This window comes from Centrocercus urophasianus, unplaced genomic scaffold (assembly GCF_019232065.1).
Source record: "Centrocercus urophasianus isolate 14NV4802_14NV808 unplaced genomic scaffold, USGS_Curo_1.0 seq_22, whole genome shotgun sequence".
NCBI classification, from domain to species: domain Eukaryota; kingdom Metazoa; phylum Chordata; class Aves; order Galliformes; family Phasianidae; genus Centrocercus; species Centrocercus urophasianus.
The window spans coordinates 15,285,713-15,307,771 of record NW_024884778.1 but is presented as its reverse complement, the minus strand read 5'-3'; the positions used below and the strand labels follow the sequence as shown (position 1 = coordinate 15,307,771).

General features: G+C 40.7%; 1 protein-coding gene across 4 annotated transcripts in view; it reads right to left on the bottom strand.

Annotated features, from left to right (window-relative positions):
- VGLL4 (vestigial like family member 4) overlaps positions 1–22,059 on the bottom strand; it is a 79,885-nt gene that overhangs the window by 16,628 nt on the left and 41,198 nt on the right. For 3 of the 4 annotated variants that reach the window (XM_042823865.1, XM_042823866.1, XM_042823864.1), the window contains one exon: positions 7,010–7,199. In XM_042823865.1, the coding sequence (XP_042679799.1) occupies positions 7,010–7,199 (190 nt within the window). Of the gene's footprint in view, positions 1–6,506; positions 6,615–7,009; positions 7,200–22,059 lie in introns of those variants that run through there. The other variant, XM_042823867.1, reaches the window with a different exon arrangement.

Genomic DNA, 22,059 nt, shown 5'->3' with positions numbered 1-22,059 from the left:
CCGGGGTTGACAGTATGGGTGTAAATAATGTGCTTGGGATAGGGGAGCACCTCCCCTATGAAGACAGGCCGGTGCTCTGTATTGGAGTTAAAGGTGTCAGATCCCACAACCAACAGCAACGTCTCACTTCCGCTTAAGGAAAGCTTTAGTTACAACACAAAGGACAAGGAAAAGCATTCAGGTTTTGTGTTTCCACGCCGCTTACAAGACTGACTGACGGTCAGCAAACGTTACTGATGTGAAGGCTGTGGCAGCAGGGCTCGAGGCTCCCACCAGCCCTGTCCCACGCAGCACTGGGGCACATGGCTGCACAGCTTCTGATGGCTGGGCCATGGGAGCATGGGCACAAACCTGCACTGCCCGATGCGACTGCTCCATGATGCGCAGCACCGGTACGTCTGTGCCACATTACAGACTTCACGAAGGGCTTTGCGGCTTCGCCCAGATGTTTTGGAAAGGTTTTCTCATGGCTGCGAAGATGCTTCCATCCCAGCCGAGCCGGGAAGCGAAGCACAGCACAGCACAGCTCCAGCGCCCGGCGGGCAGCACGGCACGCTCCGCCGCAGTGGACGAGCACTATTTACATCGTGAATGAGAAATCCTGGAGAGCCGAGAGCGGCACCGCTTGTTTACAGCGCGGGAGGAGTTATGTAAGAAACGCAAAGCACCGCTCCATTCCCACCGAGCAGAGCGGCAGCATTTTCCAACGAGAGATGCGCCCGCATGGCCGAGTCGAGTCCTCTCCTCTCCTGCCGGCTCCCCCTGACCGACGGGGGCCGCCACGGGGGCGGGAGGCGGCGGCGCGGGGCCGCCGTGCGAGGCCCGCTACGAACCTCAGGGTAATCATTGCCAGGGCGCGCGAAGGCGGCCGCGTCCTCCCGCAGCCCGCCCGGGGCCTCACGGACTTGGCGAGCGGTTGCGGCGCGGAGCGCGGCGCCCCGTCACGATAAGAGTCCCCGGCGGGCAGCGAGCGGCTCCGCTCGGGGCGCTGCCGGAGCCCGGGAGGCAACGCCGAGAGAACGGGTTAAAGCCGGAGCGCCTTTTTGTGGCGCGGTACAGAGGGGGGAGAAAATGAAAGGAGACCGTCCGGTCCGGCGCTTTCAGTCCCGGGGAAAAAAAAAAAAAACAAAAAAAAACAAAAAAACCAACACGCACTTATTCAACTAGAAATTAATGTAATATTTTAGTCCAAGTCTTACCCTTACAGAGTCATTGTCTATAGCAACCGTGTCCATAACACTCTAATTCTCAGGAGCACAACTTTCTAGTAAATGGCACATCTGTCAAACTGCAGGAAACATCTGGGAAAATGGTTAAATAAAAGAGGTGAGATTAAGCCCTTGTTTCCATATGGCTGGGATGCACAGCTAGGGTATGTCTGTCAGCAGTACCGGCTCTTTCTACCTCTTGTGGTATCGGGCTTTTGGACCAGCGGTGAATTTCAGCCCGGTGTAGTTATGTAACTTCTGCAATGCAGAACTTCCCATTAGTGAGAATGAAGAAAGGCTCCCTGGGATGACAGGGCAGCAGCAGGCTCGGTGCTGTGCATGCTGCCAAGTGTTGGCACAGCACTGTGCGCCCATCGCAGCCAGGAGGCTTCATGGGCACAGCCATGTCCATGGAGGTTTTATGCCACTTTACCACAAGAAGGGAAGTAAGGAACGAGTCTGGACCTAGCTAACAAAACCTTCCTCTTCGCATGTGGACAGCCCTAACGCTGCCTGGTTTTTCCAAGTACTTACACACGCAACCAAATTTTGGCAGATCTGATCTTTCTGTGCATTACCAAAATGCTCTTAATCCAATTCCAACCCCAAAGCTGCCCATAACAAGCACTGCAGTGTGCTTGGCTACTGCCTCCTGAGCCGAACGGGATTTGACTCTTTTCTGAAATTCCCCCTGCAGAACATTTGCAAACCTCAGTGTTAAATATTAACTCAGACACGTTGAGACTCACTAAAGGTTCCATTTAATGTACATTTGTTGGAAACAATTTAAGAAGAATGAATGGAGTGATCTCCATTAATAGTTAAGAAAATATATCTGACTAATTTTGGTTTATCATTCAAGGAGAGAGGGGAAAAAAAAAAAAAAGAAAAGGCAGATGTAAACCTGTGGAAAAGCAATTTGGAAGCTGCTATGTAATCCTTTGCCTGCTGTGACCAACCAGAGCCACAATGTGCCAAAGCCACTAGGAGTGCAGAGACCTTCAGCTTCAGCAGAATCTCTTGGCAAACACCAGGTTAATTGCAAATACCTCAAAGGCACATTCTTGTTAGGAGAACTCCTGCAAGCAAATGTAAGGCACTGGGTGTTCAGAGATGTGTGTGGGTTGTTTTTTTCTATTCTCATTTGTCACAATACAATGACAGCGTAAGCACATGTCTTAATATCCCATAAAGCCTGGAACAAAAAAAGGCAGTTAAGAGCAGAAAAAAACTTTTCTGAAAACTCCCACACTACCTCTACAGCCCAGTTCTAAATCTTCAAGCCTTGCTTGGATCCACAGCCAGCCCCTGCCACAACAGGGATCTGATTCTCTACAAACCATTTCAACCTTGTATCCTCTGCCTGAGAATGCCAGAGAATAGCAGGGAAGGAGGTGATGGGGTCTATTCCTCTAATTAGGAACTCGGTTTATTGATTACTTCAGACCTCACTCAATTCTTTGCCTAGAGCGACTGCAGGCTTGAGGAGGACACAGCTGACCCATCTTGTATCAGGGATTGAATGAAATCATTTCCCAGGGCCAAACCTAAATTGTTCTATGACTTTCAAATGCAGATAACCTTCAGGACAGCTTAAAAGGGATTTTTAAAAAGTAGTGCCAATGTAACTTCCATCGCAGCGTTAATTAAAGTGAGCAAACGCCACTGAATAGCTCTGTTAGATGGGACCTTCAAAGATCATCAGGAGCAGTTGCCTGACTGCTGCACAGCTAACCAACTGCTTTAGTACGTTATTGAGAGCATGATCCCAATGCCTTTTCAGTGCTGACAGGCATGGAACACCAGGCACCCTCTGAACCCTTTCCCCTGTGCCTGAACACCTTTCCACAGTAAATACATTCTCCTGAATGCCCACTGTTCTATCACTTCTTTTCTATCATTTTTTTTTACTACAACAAAAATCTGAACCACATATCATGCAAATCAAGAGATCATAATTCATCTACATATACCCAACGTGTGCTAATCGCTGTAGTGCAATAGTTTTCATATAGAAATTAACATTCATTGCAATCCTAATGCCACCAAGCCATACAGGAATTGGTGACAAGAGACAAAGAGGAAAGTGCTCCGTTCACAGTACTGTATCTCTGTACAGCCCCAAACCACAACACTATCTTTCCGCCTGATACACACTGCAAGCAAAGAAAAAATACTAGCTTCCTTCCACTGGAAATTGAAACAGTTTCATGTACAATTTTAGCACTAACACAAAATCTGAGTGCTTTTGAAGATGTCTGTGTCATAAATTCTCTCTAACTGTAAGCACAGTGACAATACCACAATTTGCCAGCATGCAAACTATTTCTAAAATCGCCACACCACAGCTATAAACTGTTACCCATAACTGCCCCTGTTCCAAATACTGTTATGCTCCTTCTAGTTCCTAGTAAAATCAGAGCAGCAGTAACAGCCCAGTGTCATGTCTTAAAAAAAAAAAAAAAAAAAAAAAAAAAAAAAAGTTAAAAAAAGGAGTATTTCTATGCTCTTGGCATTTACCGATTTGATTTGCTCTTTGGCAAACAAAATGCCATGAGAAGAAACTGTTATCGGACTTCTCAGTTCCCTGCAAGGACTCTTAAGGCAGAAATGATGCCTGCTGGGAAAAGGCTGATGTCAGCTCTTAAGAGCTCCCTGCAAGGATAAGGAGGCCTTTGTTTTCAGCTGAACTGTGAAAATGAGAAAATGCCTCCAGCCTGACAAACAAGAAACCCACATAACATAGGTCAGGCCTGAGACCTTTACTTAAAGGTACAGCACACTTCATTCGCGCTCCACCTACATCACAATGCCCAGACACAGATCATTTTATACAGGGCTAAATACATCTTGGAAATGCAATAAAGAGACCTCGTTTGTTAAGAAAGACTGGTAGAGCTCCAGCCCCTTACCAGTCAAGTTCCTAATTACTCTCCTCTAAATCACAGGAGAACAAAGGCATGTTCCAACGTGAGGCTTCAAATAAACTCTCTGCTGTTTTACAGAGCATCAGAAAATTCAGTACAGTACACAAAGCACATTTTACTTAAGTAAGATTGTGCTTCAGTGAATGCATTTTAAGTAAAGCATTTGAGAGATCACAAGAAAGCGTGAAATGCACACAAAAGGATTTCGTACTACAGTGCCTGGGTTTGAATGTGTGGTGGAAGTGTGGTTTTATCAAGTGAGAAGTTTGTGGGTGTCATTTCTACAACGACAGAAATACAGAAGCTGTACACATACAGTCCAGCGCACTGCCGTAAAGCAAAGATCTTAAAAATGTTTCTGCAAGGTCTCAGGTATGCATGTTTTTTTTATCCCAAGGCTGAGAATTATCTCCCCTGAAAACAGAGCCTTTCATAAATTTGTTCTTTGCACAGGAATTTTAGAAGCATAATAGAATTGCCAGGGCATACGATTCGCTGTGCTTCACAGCCCTGTCTGCTCCACTAGTTGTAATTTTTTCACGATAAAAGTAAACATTCCTGAGTACAGCCCCCAGTGAGCTTCATTCGAAAGATGCATCTGGGAATTACACGTGAGCAAGGATTATCTCAAAGCATTCAGTTTCAGAACAGAAGGCTAGAATTGCTTGATGTCTAATAGAATATCCAAAGCAGGTATGTGGATTCATTCCCATTGATGCACAGTGCTGCTAAGAGTTAACATCAAATTGCTAACAAAAGTTCTACCATTTGTAATGAACCACGGTGCCCGATTCTCGTCCTGTTAAATTACATTTCCACTCACAATATGCTGCTGGTAAGAGGATGAATATTCAGTTGCTTCACAGTTCTACCAAGATGATCACAAAGATCCAGATGTCTGAACAAGAGATGCTTGTGGTTGTAAAGACTACTGCCTTCCAAGCACCGACTTCCAGATGAACAAGATCTGTCCATTCCGGTCAGTTAGAATAACTAAAGACACTCAGCTAAAGGAGCAGAGATTTAAACAGTGCTATGTGGCAAAGATGGGTGTGATACCTATCACCAACAACCTCCTTCTGTCTGTTCAGGACACTAAAACCTGAAAAGCTCAAAATACAAGCCCTCACCTCTATAGTCCAAGACACAAAAATATATTTGCTGTCTCACTGTACCAGTAGCAAGGGCATCTCTCATGGATTTGCTTTTCCAAATTGAATATTATGAAACCAGAACTTTTAGAAGCTCCAAGTCACTACAGTGGGAGCAGCATTACCGTGTTCCATAAAATACTTCTTTCTCAAAATTTACTGCCTTTTTGTCACTGCAAAAAAATCAAGTTTCTACAGTACATTTCTCATCCCCAAAATATTTTAGGACAGTCCTGCAAAGTTTGAATAATCCACTTCAACTGTTAAATCACAATGAAAAAGCATTACGTTAGATCATGATTCATATGCAGTAGAAGCATTAATTGAAATAGATTAGTCCCATCACATGAATACTAGGCAGACAACCAGCGCTTTTTACTAGCAGAAGATGTGCCTTTCACATACAAAAAGAATGCAGTGAGTAAAAATCATACTAGAAAAGACTGTGCCTAAGGGATCACATGGAGTAACTGCCTGCATCTTTCAGTTTTGAACGCTGGTTGCACACGAGTCTGTTGGTTCAGACTTCATTATTTTTATAGTCTCCACTGTATAAAGTGCTGTAATGTACGTAACTGCCAGCTGTGTTTTATTTCATCATTGGCATATGAATTTTTACAAATCACACCTTTTCCCACAAAGTTACACAATAATTCAAAAATGCCATAAAATTCTTCAGATGTGTCATGTATGTATGCCACAGAAACAGAGCATGTGGTTCTTTCCAGTATCACCATTTTCAATGCCAGGGAAAGGCTATAAATAGTTAAGTTTTTAGGAGAGAGAAGGTATGTTGTAAATGAGAAGTCTCCCTCTGCTTGTGAGCTTTTATTGTTTTGCATTACTTCAGTGCTGGATTCCTGATTCGTAACAAATTCCAAGACTGCAGACTACAGGCCCAGCCTCTGACTAACACTATGGTGATTTATTTGAGGATAAATACCTCAGTCCGCATCTTATGACTGAACACAACAGTCCACAGCAGAGCGGAATGCAAGGAATGCAGAGGCTGTAAGAGCTGAGGCAGCAGGGAACGGCGCTCAGCTATCAGACTGCCCTGGACTGCTGAACTGCTCCAAACACTTCCTCTAGTCAAGAATGAAAGGAATTCTCTAAGCCTGTACTTCATGCCAACCAGACCTGCATTCCTAGGAATGCACACAGCAAGAATGGCATTTGATGATTACCCAACACGTGCACCTAGCTCATCAACACCTTACCTGTGTGAAAAATTCCACATCTGACTGTCAGAGCTGGAGTGCAATCGCCCAAGTAATGTTTAGCAACAACTGCAGCTTGCCCAGTTGTCAAGGCAGACTACAGAGCAGCTGGCTCACAATCTCCTGGCCTCTGAAAAATGCAAACCACTTCTGTTTCTCCTCCTCCTGCTTCCCCACCCCCAGAGTACAGACTGCTCAGAATCCAGAGAAGTGAAACGAGCAAATTACAAAGAACACATGAACAATGCTTTAGAAACTGCAAGGTTAGTGTATGTGTTTTGTTACGAAGTAAAGCTATAATTCCTGTTGCTTTGTTGCATGCAAACCAAACAAGTCACCACTCATCTAATCTCATCAGCTTTTGTGCAGAATTTTCATGCAATCTGGAACAAAGGAAAGATCTACCAGGAAGATTTAGACACAGGATGATTTTAGCACGTACGGAGATGAAGAGGACAGCACTGCATTCTGTGAAACAGAAGTAATAAAAGCGAGACACTTACAGATGTGGATTGAACATTCGACTCATTTTAGAAACATGTTCATTTTCACAGTCTATCTCATCATCCCCTTGGTCCATGCTGAGCTTTCTCTTATTGGGGCTGATCGGAGGAGGGCCTGTCCGATGATTGGTTAGAGCAGAGGATACTGGGAGAGACTGCATTCTGGGCTCACCTCTTAAAGCTGCTTCACCTACAGGAAAAAGACAAGTGAAGATGAACACAACAGGGAAAATGAGGCAGAACATGGTGCTTTTAAAAAAATTCTCTCAGACAAAATTCCCAAACAGATGTGAGGTGTGCAAAGGCACATTTAAACATGGCTATAAGATCATTATAAGCCATACCTTAGAGCTTCATGCATGAATAAAGCAACAGTTGAGAAAAGGTAATACAGGAAGGGTCAACTCACCCCAGATAATCTGAAAGGTTGAACTAACACATCTTTCTAACAGTATTTTTATTCAGAAGCATTCTTTCTTACAAGCTGTCATTCCAGCACTGAACTTTCATTACCTCATCCTGCAAAGCATGACTATTTGCAATGAAATATGCTTTGTTCCTTTCCTTATGCTTGTGGTATAAATTCCAGGTTCACATCTATGCCAAATATTCAAGATCTAAAGCTGAATAAACATTGAAATTCTCAAGTTATTCTTTTCATAAAAAGCTGTCCAACACAAGCTTGTCTGGTATATAACTACGTGAGGTAAAAATTAGGGAAAAAAGTGGAACTTGCTTTTGCAAGTATAAGTTTGTCTGCAAACGTCCTTCTCTGTACTTTTAAACCATGTTTGTTGCAATACACAACAGTACATGTGTTTTCAACAGAAGAATCATACAACTTCAGTTCTAAGAAAGGCATTTTTCCACGAGGCAGACTGATGGTACTCAGTAGTTTATAAATTCTGTGTATTTTCTGATAACACAGAAAATGCCAGTCACAGCATGTGGGAGTTACATATAAACAATTCCAGAAATGATACAATTAGCTTGCATAGAAACACATTCACACAACAGTACTATACATACACTAAAACATGACCACAGTTTTTTTCCCCTTTCAAGTAACTGTCTCACTGAACACAGGGCCTGAAGTGCAGCACTGCATTTTGCCTACAACTATGGAACTCGCCATCCTTACAGCCAGGGGTCATAGGGATTTAAAGACATTACAAAATGCTTTTCAGGCTTTGAAAGGGGCTTAAGGATGAGCTACATTAATCAGGGTCACCTATTCTGGCAATATCCCTGAAACAGCTACTCTTGCTAGAGTTTAAAAGTTGTATTTTTCCTATGCTGCCAGAAGCATTTTGTTTTCTACACGGCCGTAACTTCCAAAACTAAAATTAGGATAAAGTTAACTTCATCTGCAGTCCTGAAGTAGCTGAGAATAGAAATCTTTGTGTGTCACCACACATTTTCACATCATCGCTGAGGCAGACGATTTATAAAACGCTGACCTAATTCCACACAAAACAAATACTATTTTGTTGGAAAAAGAAGGAGTGAGGAGAAAACCTCCTGAATGTTTACCAGTAAAAATAAGCATTTTGCCAATTTCGTCAGCATAATATAAACTAGCAAATATACACTGACCTATAATACACCACAAGTCATGATTTCTATAAAAGACTCTGGCACCAGATTTAAATTGGAACTTTCCATCTCAGCTCTAAATAGTAAAAACTGTGCCCTACTGCAGATGCTCTGAGACAGACATCCAAACCCCTCCTGTATGAAAGGACCAAAATCCCCAGCCACTGTGCTCACACAGAGCTCTTATCAAAAAGGCCTCTCATCTGAAATAGCCTTGCCCTGAGTACAGTTCCTGCATTTTTAGCTCAGCTTGTATGTTTTGAGCAGATATCAATCATTTCTGACACAAACTTTAGAAGTGAGCCACATCACACCAGACTCTCAGAGAGGAATCTCTTTCACTTCTCTCTTTGACAAAAAGTTTTATACCAATGTCAAAAGATAAAGCTTTCATCCATTCAGGCTGATTATACTTTCATCCCACCCATATGCAATCATTCTTCTCTGTGTAGGATCTCAGATGACTTCTGAAGACTCAAAATTCCATTAAAAAAGTTCCAGATCTGCACCTAAGTCCTTCCCGAGTTCTCCTGAGCAACTCCTGACAAGAACGTAGCCCCTCTAACTCACAGAATCATAGAAAGCTCATGTGAAGCCCACTGCTGTTTACAAAAGATAATTTCTAGACATTGTTCCATCTTTCCCTTTTCTCAGTCAACAGTTAGGTGCCCAACACTACACAATTATCTCTATTTTTTCTTTATTAAAAAAAAAAAATTGAGATTTTGTTATATCATAACAACTGTGTCTATATACCAACGTTCATTTAAGTGCAAACACATGAAGGGTTGACTTCTAATAAAAGCGTTGAATTTGATAGTGCGTTTTCCTACTGTGAACTAACACAGTCTTCAGCACATATCTGACAGTTCTGTCTTGTACCATAGGGCCATTCAGCCAAAGCTTCAGCTTCATGAGGACAGGGGGCAGAGGTGAGCACTGGGGCAGGAGGGGCTCCTCGCTCTCGGTCTGCAGGACAGGCAGGAAGACACCAAGCATCTCCTCCAGGCAGAGCCATGTGGCCACTGCCCAGCAGGCACCAGGCAGGCAGGGAACAATGCCAGACAGAGATCCAGATAGCAGGGAAAGATTAAGAGGGAAAATATCCCTCCATTGTATATAGGGATAAATTGCACGCTCACGGCTTATAATTTTGATTAGGGTTAAAACTGTTTTATATTTAAATAAAAGGTGTCTTCTTTCCCCACCACTTTACTCCTTCCCAAATGTGAATTTAAACCAGAGAGAGAGAAACCACAGCAGAGCCTATGATACAAGGCACTGGTTTGCTGACTGCATTTGTCTCCCCCAGCTGACCGCACTCCATGGTAACCAGACTCACACTACACAACTGGCAAGACAATACTCTGATAAAACAACTCTGTTTTATAAAATTCCACAAGACTAAGCTCCAGTCTTCAAAATCCATTACTGTGAAGGCTTGTGTCTGCCCTATGACTGAAAGCATGGATAGCAAACACTTTTATTGTGCCTCTCATAATACTTCCCTTTGTTTCAGTAAGCAGCTGGTGTGAGACGCTCTTGATCTGCTGCTTTCAGATAGTTCTATGTACAACTGTTCATACCAGTCTTTTTTTTTTTTTTTTTTAATTAAAACTGTTAGGCAACACGATAAAACACAGACAAGCAAAACCCAGATAACAATGTGACGTAGTGTCTGCCTATATGCCAGCACTGCAGCAGCACACTCACTCAACAGAAGTTAATGCAGTCAGCAAGAACGTTCTTTATTTTAACCACTTAACAGCCTAAACTGCAAGTGATTCAAACTAACACAAGCAAACGAAACATTTGTAAAAACAGCATGTCTCTTTTTGAACATAAGCACCACCAAGATCGCTGGATCTTTAACATTATTTTTGTTTCTCTTGCAGTTCAGTCAGCAGTATCTGAGTCCCTACTGAAACATCCATGCAATGTAAACATCACAACAGCAAAAGTCATGTTTTCACAAGTGTGGATCTGACAGCAAGACACCAGAGAAGTCTTAAAATACGCCTGAGAACTCCAGGAGTTACCAAAGATTGGGAGGAAAAAAAAAAAAAAGATATATGCTATCTTGGCAGCTAACTTCCTTCCTCTCTGACCTAGCAGCTCTGCACTAAGACATGGCTATCACATCCTATCCCCCCTCCCAGTTTCCTCTTCCCGCTGGCTACTGTTAATCCATAAAATCTGTGCATTAATTACGAACCAGAAATGAAAGGCTTCATCTTTCCAGCTGAAGACTGACACGATACAGACCTCAGAGCATGCTGAAGTAAGAGTCCCCTAAGCGCTGTCCTTGCCCGCTTTACTTTTCTGTTCTGCATCTGACAAACAGATTTGTCCACAAGAGAACATTCCTGACACACTTATTAACTTCACAAAAAAGCCTTCCGTTCTGGATCAAAAGGGTCTTTACCTTTAAGAGCTTGAACTGAATTACCATGACCTCGGGCCACTCTAGTAATTAATAAAATCATGGGCATGAGTGTTTAACAGACTTTAATTAACATGCATTACACCTTTAATTACTTTTTCCAATATCTTCATGCAGACAAACTCATTAGCAAAAAGGGTTGGTTCATGTTCCCAGGGTCAGACGTTCCCAGGAATCAATAGTACATGAAGGTCTTCAGGGCCAGTTTTACCTACTGATCCACAGTTTAGCCCTCGTTGCATATGGAATATTTCTGCTGAAACGACAGGACATTCACAAAAGCTATGTGGATGTGAAGATGAAACTACAGAAGATCAAACAAGTTTAAATTGAAAATCAACAGGAATGAATTTATAAACTGTTCCATGTTTCCTTCTGCAACACAAAAGTCTGTGTCAACATGAATTGAGATAGGTGACATTATAATTCCAAATCATGGTCAAAAACCACTGATTTGAGATACAAGATGTCAAGTGCTGAAGTCACTTCAATATTGCTTAATCAGTTATCAAAACAAGTTATCAAAACCACTAAGAATCAACACCTTGTACCAGCAAATTAGCATGCTGATGTTGTCAAGTGTCTACATTAGGTATTACTTATACACTGTATACATTGTGGTATCTTTGAAATGATGGAATTCCCCAAAAATTTAATCTGTGCAAAATATTGAGACTAAACTCTTGTAAGATCATAACTTAATGCAAATTTTCTTTGCTTCTGTGGCCACAGAAAATGAATTAATGCATTCAAACATCTCAGTATAGGCCTTTGTTTTATGATAAAAGATAATATCATTTGTGACTGCTTAGGTTATTTATCTAACCACTGGACATTTCTACAACCTGATGCAAACAAGAAAGTCTTTGTATCACTACATTATTTGTGGATGACAGTTTTGACAGAAGATATTACTTAGCTTAAATAAGAATTAATTAGGAGCATTACACTGTCAAATGCTGCAAACAAGTTACAGTAGTACCCATTTGCTTTGTAGTATATAAAACCAGGCCCACCTGGAAAGCATAATGAAATAGCAAGCTCAAGAACAACAAGAAAACTAAATATTAATGAGAACAGCCTTCTCATAAAACACTTATGAAACCATATCTTGGAAATATTTCTTATTACAGCTGACAGATTTCTTTCAGCAGCAAACTTACTAATTCACGTATCTGACACACATTTTACTGACTTTCTTGCAGGATGACAAAAAGCTAATTTAGGAAACAAAAGAATCACATACACATTTACAGAAAAATTGGCAAAAGCCTGCTCTCATCAGCTTACAAAACATATGAAAAGCACTTACTCCTGGAACCACGCTCTGGCTACCACTGTGCAGAGATACGTATGCCAGAAAACCCATGGCCAAAAGCAGAATACAGTGATTAAACTGACTGTTCTGTTCTGGCTCCTCTATCTGACCATGCCTGCCAATGAGGGACACATTACATTTGACGTTGCTAGCAAGAACATAAAACAGTGACCTCTGCATTCAATCACCTCCACCCACTTTTTCCTCCTCTCTCATCCAAAAGACTGCACCGGGAAAGGAGCCAGAGTTCAGGTACAGCAAGACCACTCGTGGAGCACAGGAATGATTGCTTGAGGATCCTTTAATAAAAACACATCTTTGTTCATCAGAGCTGAGCAGCACAGGCCAAAGCAGATTTCAACAGACTTTCCAAATGCTGCACTACATAAAACAACAAATACAAAACAACCAATTGTGCCAGAATGGCAGAACAGACCCCCAAACCTGTCACTGCCCCGTCAAATGTACTGTGAAAAACTGATTACGTCAACTTCCATTCTTGTGATACTGTAACAGCATAGCTATATGAAATAGCACAGACATACACTCTGCACATAAATACTTACATGGACAGCTGACTCAATTCTACAAACTAATTCATAAATACAAGTAAAGAAAAAGCTCTTTGCTGACCACACAAACTAAGGTTGTAATATTCTCTTTGCTCTGCTAACCAGGTACCAACTGTGAGCATCTCCTTCTAATACACTTCTAGCTGTAAGTAAAAACAAAAATGAACTGCAAAAATGTGTCTCTGTAAGTAGGCAGTAATGATGGTATGAAAAGGGGAAGGAGAGCAGTCCAAGGAACACTTGGATTTTGTGCTGACGGACATGGTTTAGTGAGAACTATTGGTGATAGGTGGATGGTTGGACTGAATGATCTTCTATATCTTTTCCAACATTGGTGTTTCTGTGATTCTGTGATAAGCCAGAAAAAAGGCAGGCTGGAGCAGATTTCAACGCTTCAGTCTGGCAGAGCTTCCTAGTGTCGTAACATCAAACCTCAAGCATGCTATTTCCTCTGTCAAATTTCAATTTTCACACCTCAGCAACTGAGAGACTGTGGGACTGTGTTGAGTTCCAACCCAACAATGAACTCAGGCTTACATCTAATTGTAGAGACTATTTGAGAAGGCTGAAGATCTGCCTTTAGGATAATGGCTCAACCAGTAAACTCCTGCAGCACATCTCTCAGCTGGCTGTTTGTAAGATCTTCCTTTCTTCTGCTAAGAGTGCCTGAATTCATGTTAACTATGGCTAAAAAAAAAAGATTTCAATTATTTGGTAGACAAGATTTAAATGAAATCAATGCATTACTCTAATCTCCAAATAAATAATACCAATGAGGTCTTGTTTCCGTCAATGTCAAAATAAAATTTCCCTTTGTTTGACTCATTTTTGTTTTTATTTTTTAACTCAGAAAGCAAGGCTGTTCCCAAAGAAAAGTCCTTTCTTGGCTTTTCTGCCAGCTCTCCTGGGAAAAACCTATATCAAACATTTAAAGTCAATTAAGAGGCACTAGAAGTTAACACAAGTTATCATTTTATGTTTGCTCAATGTGTTACAGGGGCTCTTATATAAAAGAACCATAAGCTGCCTTGCTAAGAAGAACCACCAAGTAAGACCAAGCACTTGCCTTTGTATAGCACTGTACTTGAGCCACCCGGCCCTGCTGAACAGCACTGGCCTCGGTATGAAAGCAAGAACAAACAAGGGAGAGAATAAAAGAGAAAAGAAGACAAAAGGGAGATGTATCATTTACATTTTCATCTCCTGTATTTGTACAGAAAACATTAGTTTAGTGTTTACCGGTCAGCAGAAAGATGCATGATCCATTTAACTCCCTGGAAAACCATACTGCATCATAAGCACTGTAAGAGGTTTTGGTGCATCCCTACGACATACTTATGTACAATAATACTGAAATTCAGTCATTCGAGTTACTTCCCAAGCTTAATGTTTTATATCTCTAATGATTCCAGGTCAGCCCTGCTGGGCTAGGTCCAGACCCACCAGCCTTGGTGGCTCAAGGTAGGACACAGCTATTTTCACTGCGTGCCCTCACTGCAGCACTTACTGAGGCATGTACGCTTAAGAACATGAGAAACACAGCCCATTCTGACAGACACAATTCCTAACAGAGAAAACAAGTCAAGATGACGTAATTAAAACTACTGCCATCCAAAGCTTAAATAGTAAACCGATCAGCAGAATTCGGTTTCATTTAATTTGTTTGAAAAACTGTTACAGGGCATCTCTCACGTTTTCGATACGCAGATTTTAAAAGCTGCCTGATAGAAACACTTTAGTCAGTGTTCAAGTATGATTTTAATAAAAGAGAAATGTAAAACACTGTCAGTAAAAAATTGTGAATGAAATAGAACTATATATCAGCACGTTGGAGATGCTGCTTGCCAATATAATGGTTAACTTCCAGATCGAGGTGTTCTTTCTTTCGTCACTCAGCTCAATGACTTATTGTATAATATAAAAGACAGGAATGCTAAACAGATCAAAGACTAGCCTGTCTTTCAGCAGAAACAATCACAGCTAAAAGATCTGCCATCTATTTCAAATGCAAATTGAAGTCACAGCAAGATCACAACAGGAAAAAAAAAAGTTAGATCAGATACGTAAGCAGTATTTCAACATGCTAAATTATACCTCGTAGCAATGCATTTGCACACACTGGCAAAGAAAGACAAAGAAAGATTTAAATAACTCCTCTTAAGAAGACAGAAAACATTTGTTAACCTCCCACCCCAGTGTACATCTTTTATTTTCTTAGATACTGCCTCTGCTAACAGACAGCTATTACATACTCAGGTCTGAAGCAAAACAGTTTGCTCAGCATTTTTCAGACTCGGCATAGCGAGGAGGGCTGCTCCAAAAACGATGCCTCCTATTTTATGATGTTGGCCCACAACATCAGAGGCAGATGATGGTGGGATGGTAGTAGAGGTGGAAACTTCCCTCCGGTATTCCATGACATTTTGTTACCATGAGACAGATGCAGCCCTCTTCTTTATTGCTGGTAAAAACGCAGAACTAATGGTGATGACTATGTTGACAACTGTGTTTTGAAGCTGAGAATTTACTTTGTCTGATAGTGTTACTGTGCTCGTTGTATCTGTTGTAATCTCCATGGAAATAAATAGGAGGCACTGCTTTCAGGTAGACCTACACATATAGATTCTGCCTAACAATTCTTTTTTCTTGGGCATTGTGCATATAAGCTTTCCAACCATTCTGTCCTTCTTAAAATATATTGATTGACTGAATATATTTCAGAACAGAATACAAGAATTTGATATGGTTTCTCAACAGATAGAGCACTTTGGTTTTCACAAAACTCCTTAGCAATGCTAAGATGGACACAATCTTGTAACAAAAATTGAACTCCAGACTACTGATTATCTCTTGTGGATATAAACACAGTCATCTGACTGACACACATCTTCTACAGAAAACATCTTTCAGGCATAAATTTAGGGATATTTACTTGTAACATGGGCATATTAAATCCAGTAAATCATACACTGTTTCTCTAATGAATATTTGAGACAAAAGCTGTTAAGCAGAAGTAAAAAATATAAACATACATCCCATTTATTAAAACTGAAGAGTAGATAATACTCTCTAGGTACACTGTGAGACTTTAAGCATACTCAAACACATTTTCTCATGTTCTCTTTTGCTAACTGGAAGGTAGTAACGTGAGAACGAGAACACAAGTGTCATATCTATACAATAAAAACATAAGAGCAAATACATTCAAGATATGTTAATAGAAGTTATGCATCATGCATGGGTGGCTCTCTCCAGAAAAGATTTGGAGAAAAGCAAGGTCACTGCTTGTGTGCAACTCCCTCAAAGTGATAAGTTCCCAGACTGGATTCCCATTTGTAGCATACAAGTGACCTTGGAATGGAAACAAAACAAAACAAAACAAAACAAGACCATAAAAATCAAAGAAGTCTTGGCAACTGCATTTTTCTCATATGGCACGTGGCCAAACAACCAAATGCCAGAAGCTGCTCCTGCCACAGGACAGGAGATGGGTCTGGAGGGGATGCCTTATTCACATATGCATGGACAGACGCATGACTAAGGGTGCTTCTGCCCTCACGGTCACCAACATGATGATCTCTTTCCTAACTAATGTGACATCCTTAGTGTGAGAAACTAAGATTTCAGTTTTGGTTTTCTGCTACGTTATTGCAGTCTGTCTGAAACGGGCTTGCATATTCAGGGAACACAGAGCCCCTTCAAACAAGCTGGATGGAATACTGCACACTGTAATCTACAGTTTCAGAACAATTCCAACCCATCTCCACAAAGAACCCACTGTGTGGAACAAAATCCCTTTGTCTTTCAAAATGGACTCCAAAATCCCTTCTACAAAGGGAAAGAAAGGAATGACAACTGGACAGGGCAGTTAAGCACTCTGAATCCAACTGCAAACTACATGAGCCGTTGGGATAAAAAAAAAAAAAAATAAGATACAGCTTTCTGACATGCTAAAAAAAAAAAAAAAAAAAAGAGGAACATATCAGTTTGCCAATTGCCTGTGCTCAAAGTTGTACTGTAAGTTGTGGGAGTTGCTCAGTAGGCTGAGCTATGCCACAGCCAGTGTCTACCTGTAGAAGACAAGGGATTTAAATTCATCATAATGCTGAATAATATAGATCTTCAACTCACTGGCTTTGTGTTATTCCAAGACATAATGCAATAGTTTTACTCAAATGTGGCTCACATGCAGTGCTTTACTGACTGAAAACTTGCAAACGCTTCATCTTCTAGAGGAGCCTGGAGAGCAGAGCGACTCATACGATGGAGAAGAAAGGATGCCATATAATTTCTCTGAAGGCAGTAAAGCTGGTATAAAGAAACATTCATACAAAATCCCACCTATTACTATTCTTTCTTAAAGGGTAGTCCTCCAAATGAAACAAATCCACACGGTTCACTATTAGGGAGAAAGATTAATTTTAAAAATTACTTTTAATCTTCTGACATTGCTTGTAAGCATGTGTCCAGGACATGTAACTAAGGCAAGTAATTCATTGTGGAAAAAAACAAAAACAACAATGAAAAAAAAAACCAAAGAAACAAAACTCCACCAAAATGAATTGCTCCACAAAAACATTTTAGGTAACATTAGTACCACAGCTTGAAAACGGTTCTTCCCCTAGAAGACTCAGTTGTTCAGGTATTCCAGGATGCTTGGAGCAGTGGGACACAAGCACAAATTCATGTTTTTTAAGTTATCTTTATAATCATGAGACTGGAATGGATGGCAAGTACTGAAGTTACACTCTACTTCTCAAATACCTATATTTAGGGCTTCATCTTCCTCTCCCTAAGTGTACATAGGTCACTCTGAAAGTAATGCCTTCCATTCAATTCCACACAAATTACAACATATACAAAGAGCACAGTAATGCTATCTGAAAAAGCGTATTCTCAGCTACAGAAAATTATTTTTCAACACAGTCACCTTCCACGTCAGATGCCAGTTTGTCAGACTGCCCCTCTGCTGCATCTGTCTCACGGTAAGAAGATGTCATGGAACAGGGGCAGGAAGGTTCCACCTCTACTGCCATCACGCCAACATTCGCCTCTGATGCTGTGGACCAGCATCATAAAATCAGAGGCCTTGCTTTTGGAGCAGCCCTTGTCTTTAGCTGAGTCTCTCTTTTGATTAACATCACTCCAGGCTCCTTGTTTGTTTATTTCAAGCTGCAGAAGACAATTAATTCCTGACAAAACATCAGAAAAAAACCACACAGAGGGGCTGATAAACTGAAGGTAACAAGACTGTCAGCTGTTAGGTCTGCACCCCATCATACGTATGATGCTAGCTCCACCCGATCCAGAATTTAAATTTCTCAGTATCTTAGTGTGAGTATCCCTCATTAAGTTTCTTACCCTAGCTCACCTTGTGAAGAGAATATAAAACTGCCAGGATCAGTGGACACATTCCTTTTATGCACCTCAACAGGGCTCAAACGTAAAGAACAGGTCCTGTGGCTCACAGAGAGGAACTTAAAAAATCTCTATCCCCACACCATGGTCTGTGTGAGCTCACTATTGTAACAGGTAAGAAGACCCAATTCCTTTTCTGAAACAGCTTCCATCACCTCACTTTAGATGGGGTCCATCCCGATAGACAGACCACAGTCACAGCAGATTTTAGCATCAAATCTCCAGTTCTCTCCATGCCTGCTGATCAAAAACAAACATCTCGTCTACAGATGAACACTCCAAGATCTGAAATTTTCTGTTTGGCTGACAACCTAAATACATCTTTTTTTCTGCACATCAAAAGAAAGCTACTAAAAGCACCATAAGATTACTAACAAACTAACACAAGGTTTAGCAGTTATGGCAAAGTATTACAGTCAAGGCACTGTGAATGTTGCTGTCAGCTTTATCCTTCACTTACGTGAATTAAACCAATCACAACTCTTACCCTTCACCCTGTAAATAAGGACAACACTCGCTGTTTCATGGGCTAGCTGAAGGTTGAACTTGGCTCCTTAGGAGGATTAAAAGAAAAAAAGGACAATACATTACAGTGAGTATTATAATGTTTGTTATCATGCTGCTTCTACAAGGATTCATTGAGAAAAACTTGAAACCAAATAGTGTACTGCTGAATTTACTGTACTATTAAAAAACAACCCTCAGTATAACTACAGATTAGCTTTTAAAGCAAGTATACTGTACATCTAAGCAGCTACAGTCTTAGAAATTAGTCTTCAGTATTAAATTAAGTACTTTTGAAAGGAAGAGAACTTTATTTATTTTTAACCGATAAGCCAAATTTGTTACAAAAAACACTGATAATAGAACCTTTTTCTTAAGGACAGAAATGAGTCAAGAATCAGTAAGCATCACTGCTAATGCTGGAATTCCTATTTTTGACACCTTTGGTAAATAGCTCAGTATGATGCCTACAGCAAGACAAGAGCCAAGTGTTCACCTCTTTAACTGCAGCCACCAGTTTTAGAGCATTCAGCAGGAAAAGTCTTCATGTCAGCATTCTCCCAGCTGGCTCTATGAGATTTAATTTATGCCGACCACAGAGTGACTGCGATAGCTCTCTGAGATGCCACAGCATGAAAACTGAAGGGTGGGGGTTAAACAAGCAGCAATGCACACCAGATGTCTGAGGAGGACATCTAAAAGATCTAGAGCACAAGGAAGCATATTTTTTTAAAAAAATCCCCTTCAATGCCATAAATATTTATACTAAATCCAAGAAACTGGCTGAGTTTGAACTTGTCCTATATGAGTCACACTGCACTTCCCTTACCCCATCTCCATTTAATGCTTTCTGTATAAAACCACAACAAAGGAGGTGTCATAGTTATGTCAACTCTTTTTAGATATATATGTACATACACTAAGAGTAGTTTTTGCAAGGCTTCTGCTTTTGAACAGATTGCTTTCCAAAGAATATAAAGAGAACAACTAAATAGCCTTATTTTACTTGGCCAGCTCTTGTGTGGTATTTACTGGTCCTCCTAGCTAATTTAGATTCATAGAAATAGTTTCCTTTTGACTAGACAACTCTAATTTTCTCCGTATGGGCACATAATTGCAATTAGGAATATGGCACACAGAAGGCAATTCCAACTGAGTAATCTGGAACCAAGAAACAATCCTTTTCTGAAAGGATGTGCCTTAAAAGTGTCATAATCTGCTTATTTTAAAAAATGTCTACATCTACTTTCAGAAGTGAGATATCCTGAACATTAAGAATTAGATAACAAAATGAGAAGTCACGGTATCATCTCTAAAACCAACCAGAGTGCACTAGTGACATTTTAATATGAATAGACACTCATTCCCAAAAACACATCAGCCATTTAAAAAGCTCCAACAACTTAGCAGCTCCTATTCTCACTGTTATCACGGAAAGGATTGCTGGGCTGGGCACTTAGCAGATGGCAACTACGGAGCCCAACACCAATCTGTGGTTCTGTGATTTCTAGTTAAATGAAACAAAATTTCAATATGGCCTCGTGCTCCGCTACTGCAATGCCATTTCTGTGCTGGTGGGCAAAAACACTGATCCACTCAGCTTCTCTTATTTCTAAGAACAGTTCACGTTTAAAGACCAAAAAGTCTATTTTTGCATGCTGAAGAATAAATGTTAAGCCTCGTAAACCTGGGAAGTACAATGGTCAGTGGTTTCCATGCCTGCCTTGTCAAATGGGTTTCCAGGAAGAACTACTGCTTTTTAAACACAACTAGTTCCAAACTTTTCCTGGGAGAGCAGCAATATTTCCTGGAACACGCTAGCAATGTTTGGAAGAATAGGAGGAAAGTTACACACTACAGTGCTCGATTCTCACAGTTGACAAGGAATATTCCATGGTGATGAGGAGTGAAAAAGAATGTTTTAAAATAATCAAAGATAGGCTCTTGTAACAATAAGCATCTTGAAAAAGCAGGAGTCACCTTTTCTGCGAAGGAACTAAGTCATTACTTGCTTATGGCGAAAGAGTAACTTTTCCCCTTCTCTACCACAAAAGCTGTATCAACTTTATCCTGAATATTATCTACCACAATCACTGCCTACTACACTGTGGATGTTCTTGTTCTTCAGATAAATTAGGCAGTGTCACATAAAATTTCTGGAGGGAACAGCTGCAGTTCATCATGAAATATGTTTAACAGGTTCTTTTTTAATACTAGCAAATGACAAAGTTAAAAGCCAGATAAAAATAAACTGGAATTAATTTAAAAAATCCAATGCCAAATAGTGCCATAAAATTGAGGTAGAGCAAATATTCTAAAATTGATTTCCCACTTTTCCCCCTTGCCTGCTCATATTACTCTTTACCACAAGATTTTCAGGAGCTAAACTCCTATTAAAATGAGATATCTCAATATCTCCAATGAAGACTCATCAACTCATTAAAGTTTCTGGACAACTTTTCTTTATCTAGAATCTGTACTGTTGTGGCTTCAGGAACATAATTGCTTTGACTTCACCCAGGCTGTAACAGAAAATTCTGTAGGGGGGTCTTTTCTAGCAAACAGAATGCTTCAAGCTTGTCTCATCTTAGAAAATGATCTTCTAATCACTTTCTGATCATCAGTGACAAACTATTACCAATGTTAAAAATAAAATTTATCTAATCCCATCCATCTGTAACATGAACTTGACAAGTTGACAGAGATAACCCTAATTAAGACCTTAATTGCCTGTTCAAGATTGCACTTAATGCTAGTTGATCTATGGCCTCTTTCCTTCACACCAAGGCCAGGGAGGTTCAGGTTGAGTATTAGGAAATTCTCCGAAAGAGTTGAAAGGCATTGGAACAGGCTGCCCAGGGAAGTGGTGGAGTCACTGTTCCTGGAGGGAAAAGGGTAGATGGATGTGGTTTGGTGGCCATAGTGGTGATAAGTTGCTGGTTGAGATAGATGATCTTACTGGCCTTTTCCAACTTTAATGATTCTATGACAAAATACATGCCACCACACCAAGCTACACACACCATTACACCAATTTGCAGCAACAGGCATGAGAACATTGGCTCTTTCTTTAAAAAGTTGTTAGATGGAGCACCAAGCGAAAACTGCCTGCAGGAAATAAAAACCACATCATGGCACTTGTGGTGTGTATGTGTGACTGCACGCACCATCTTGGCCTAGTGCTTATACAACATCTAGC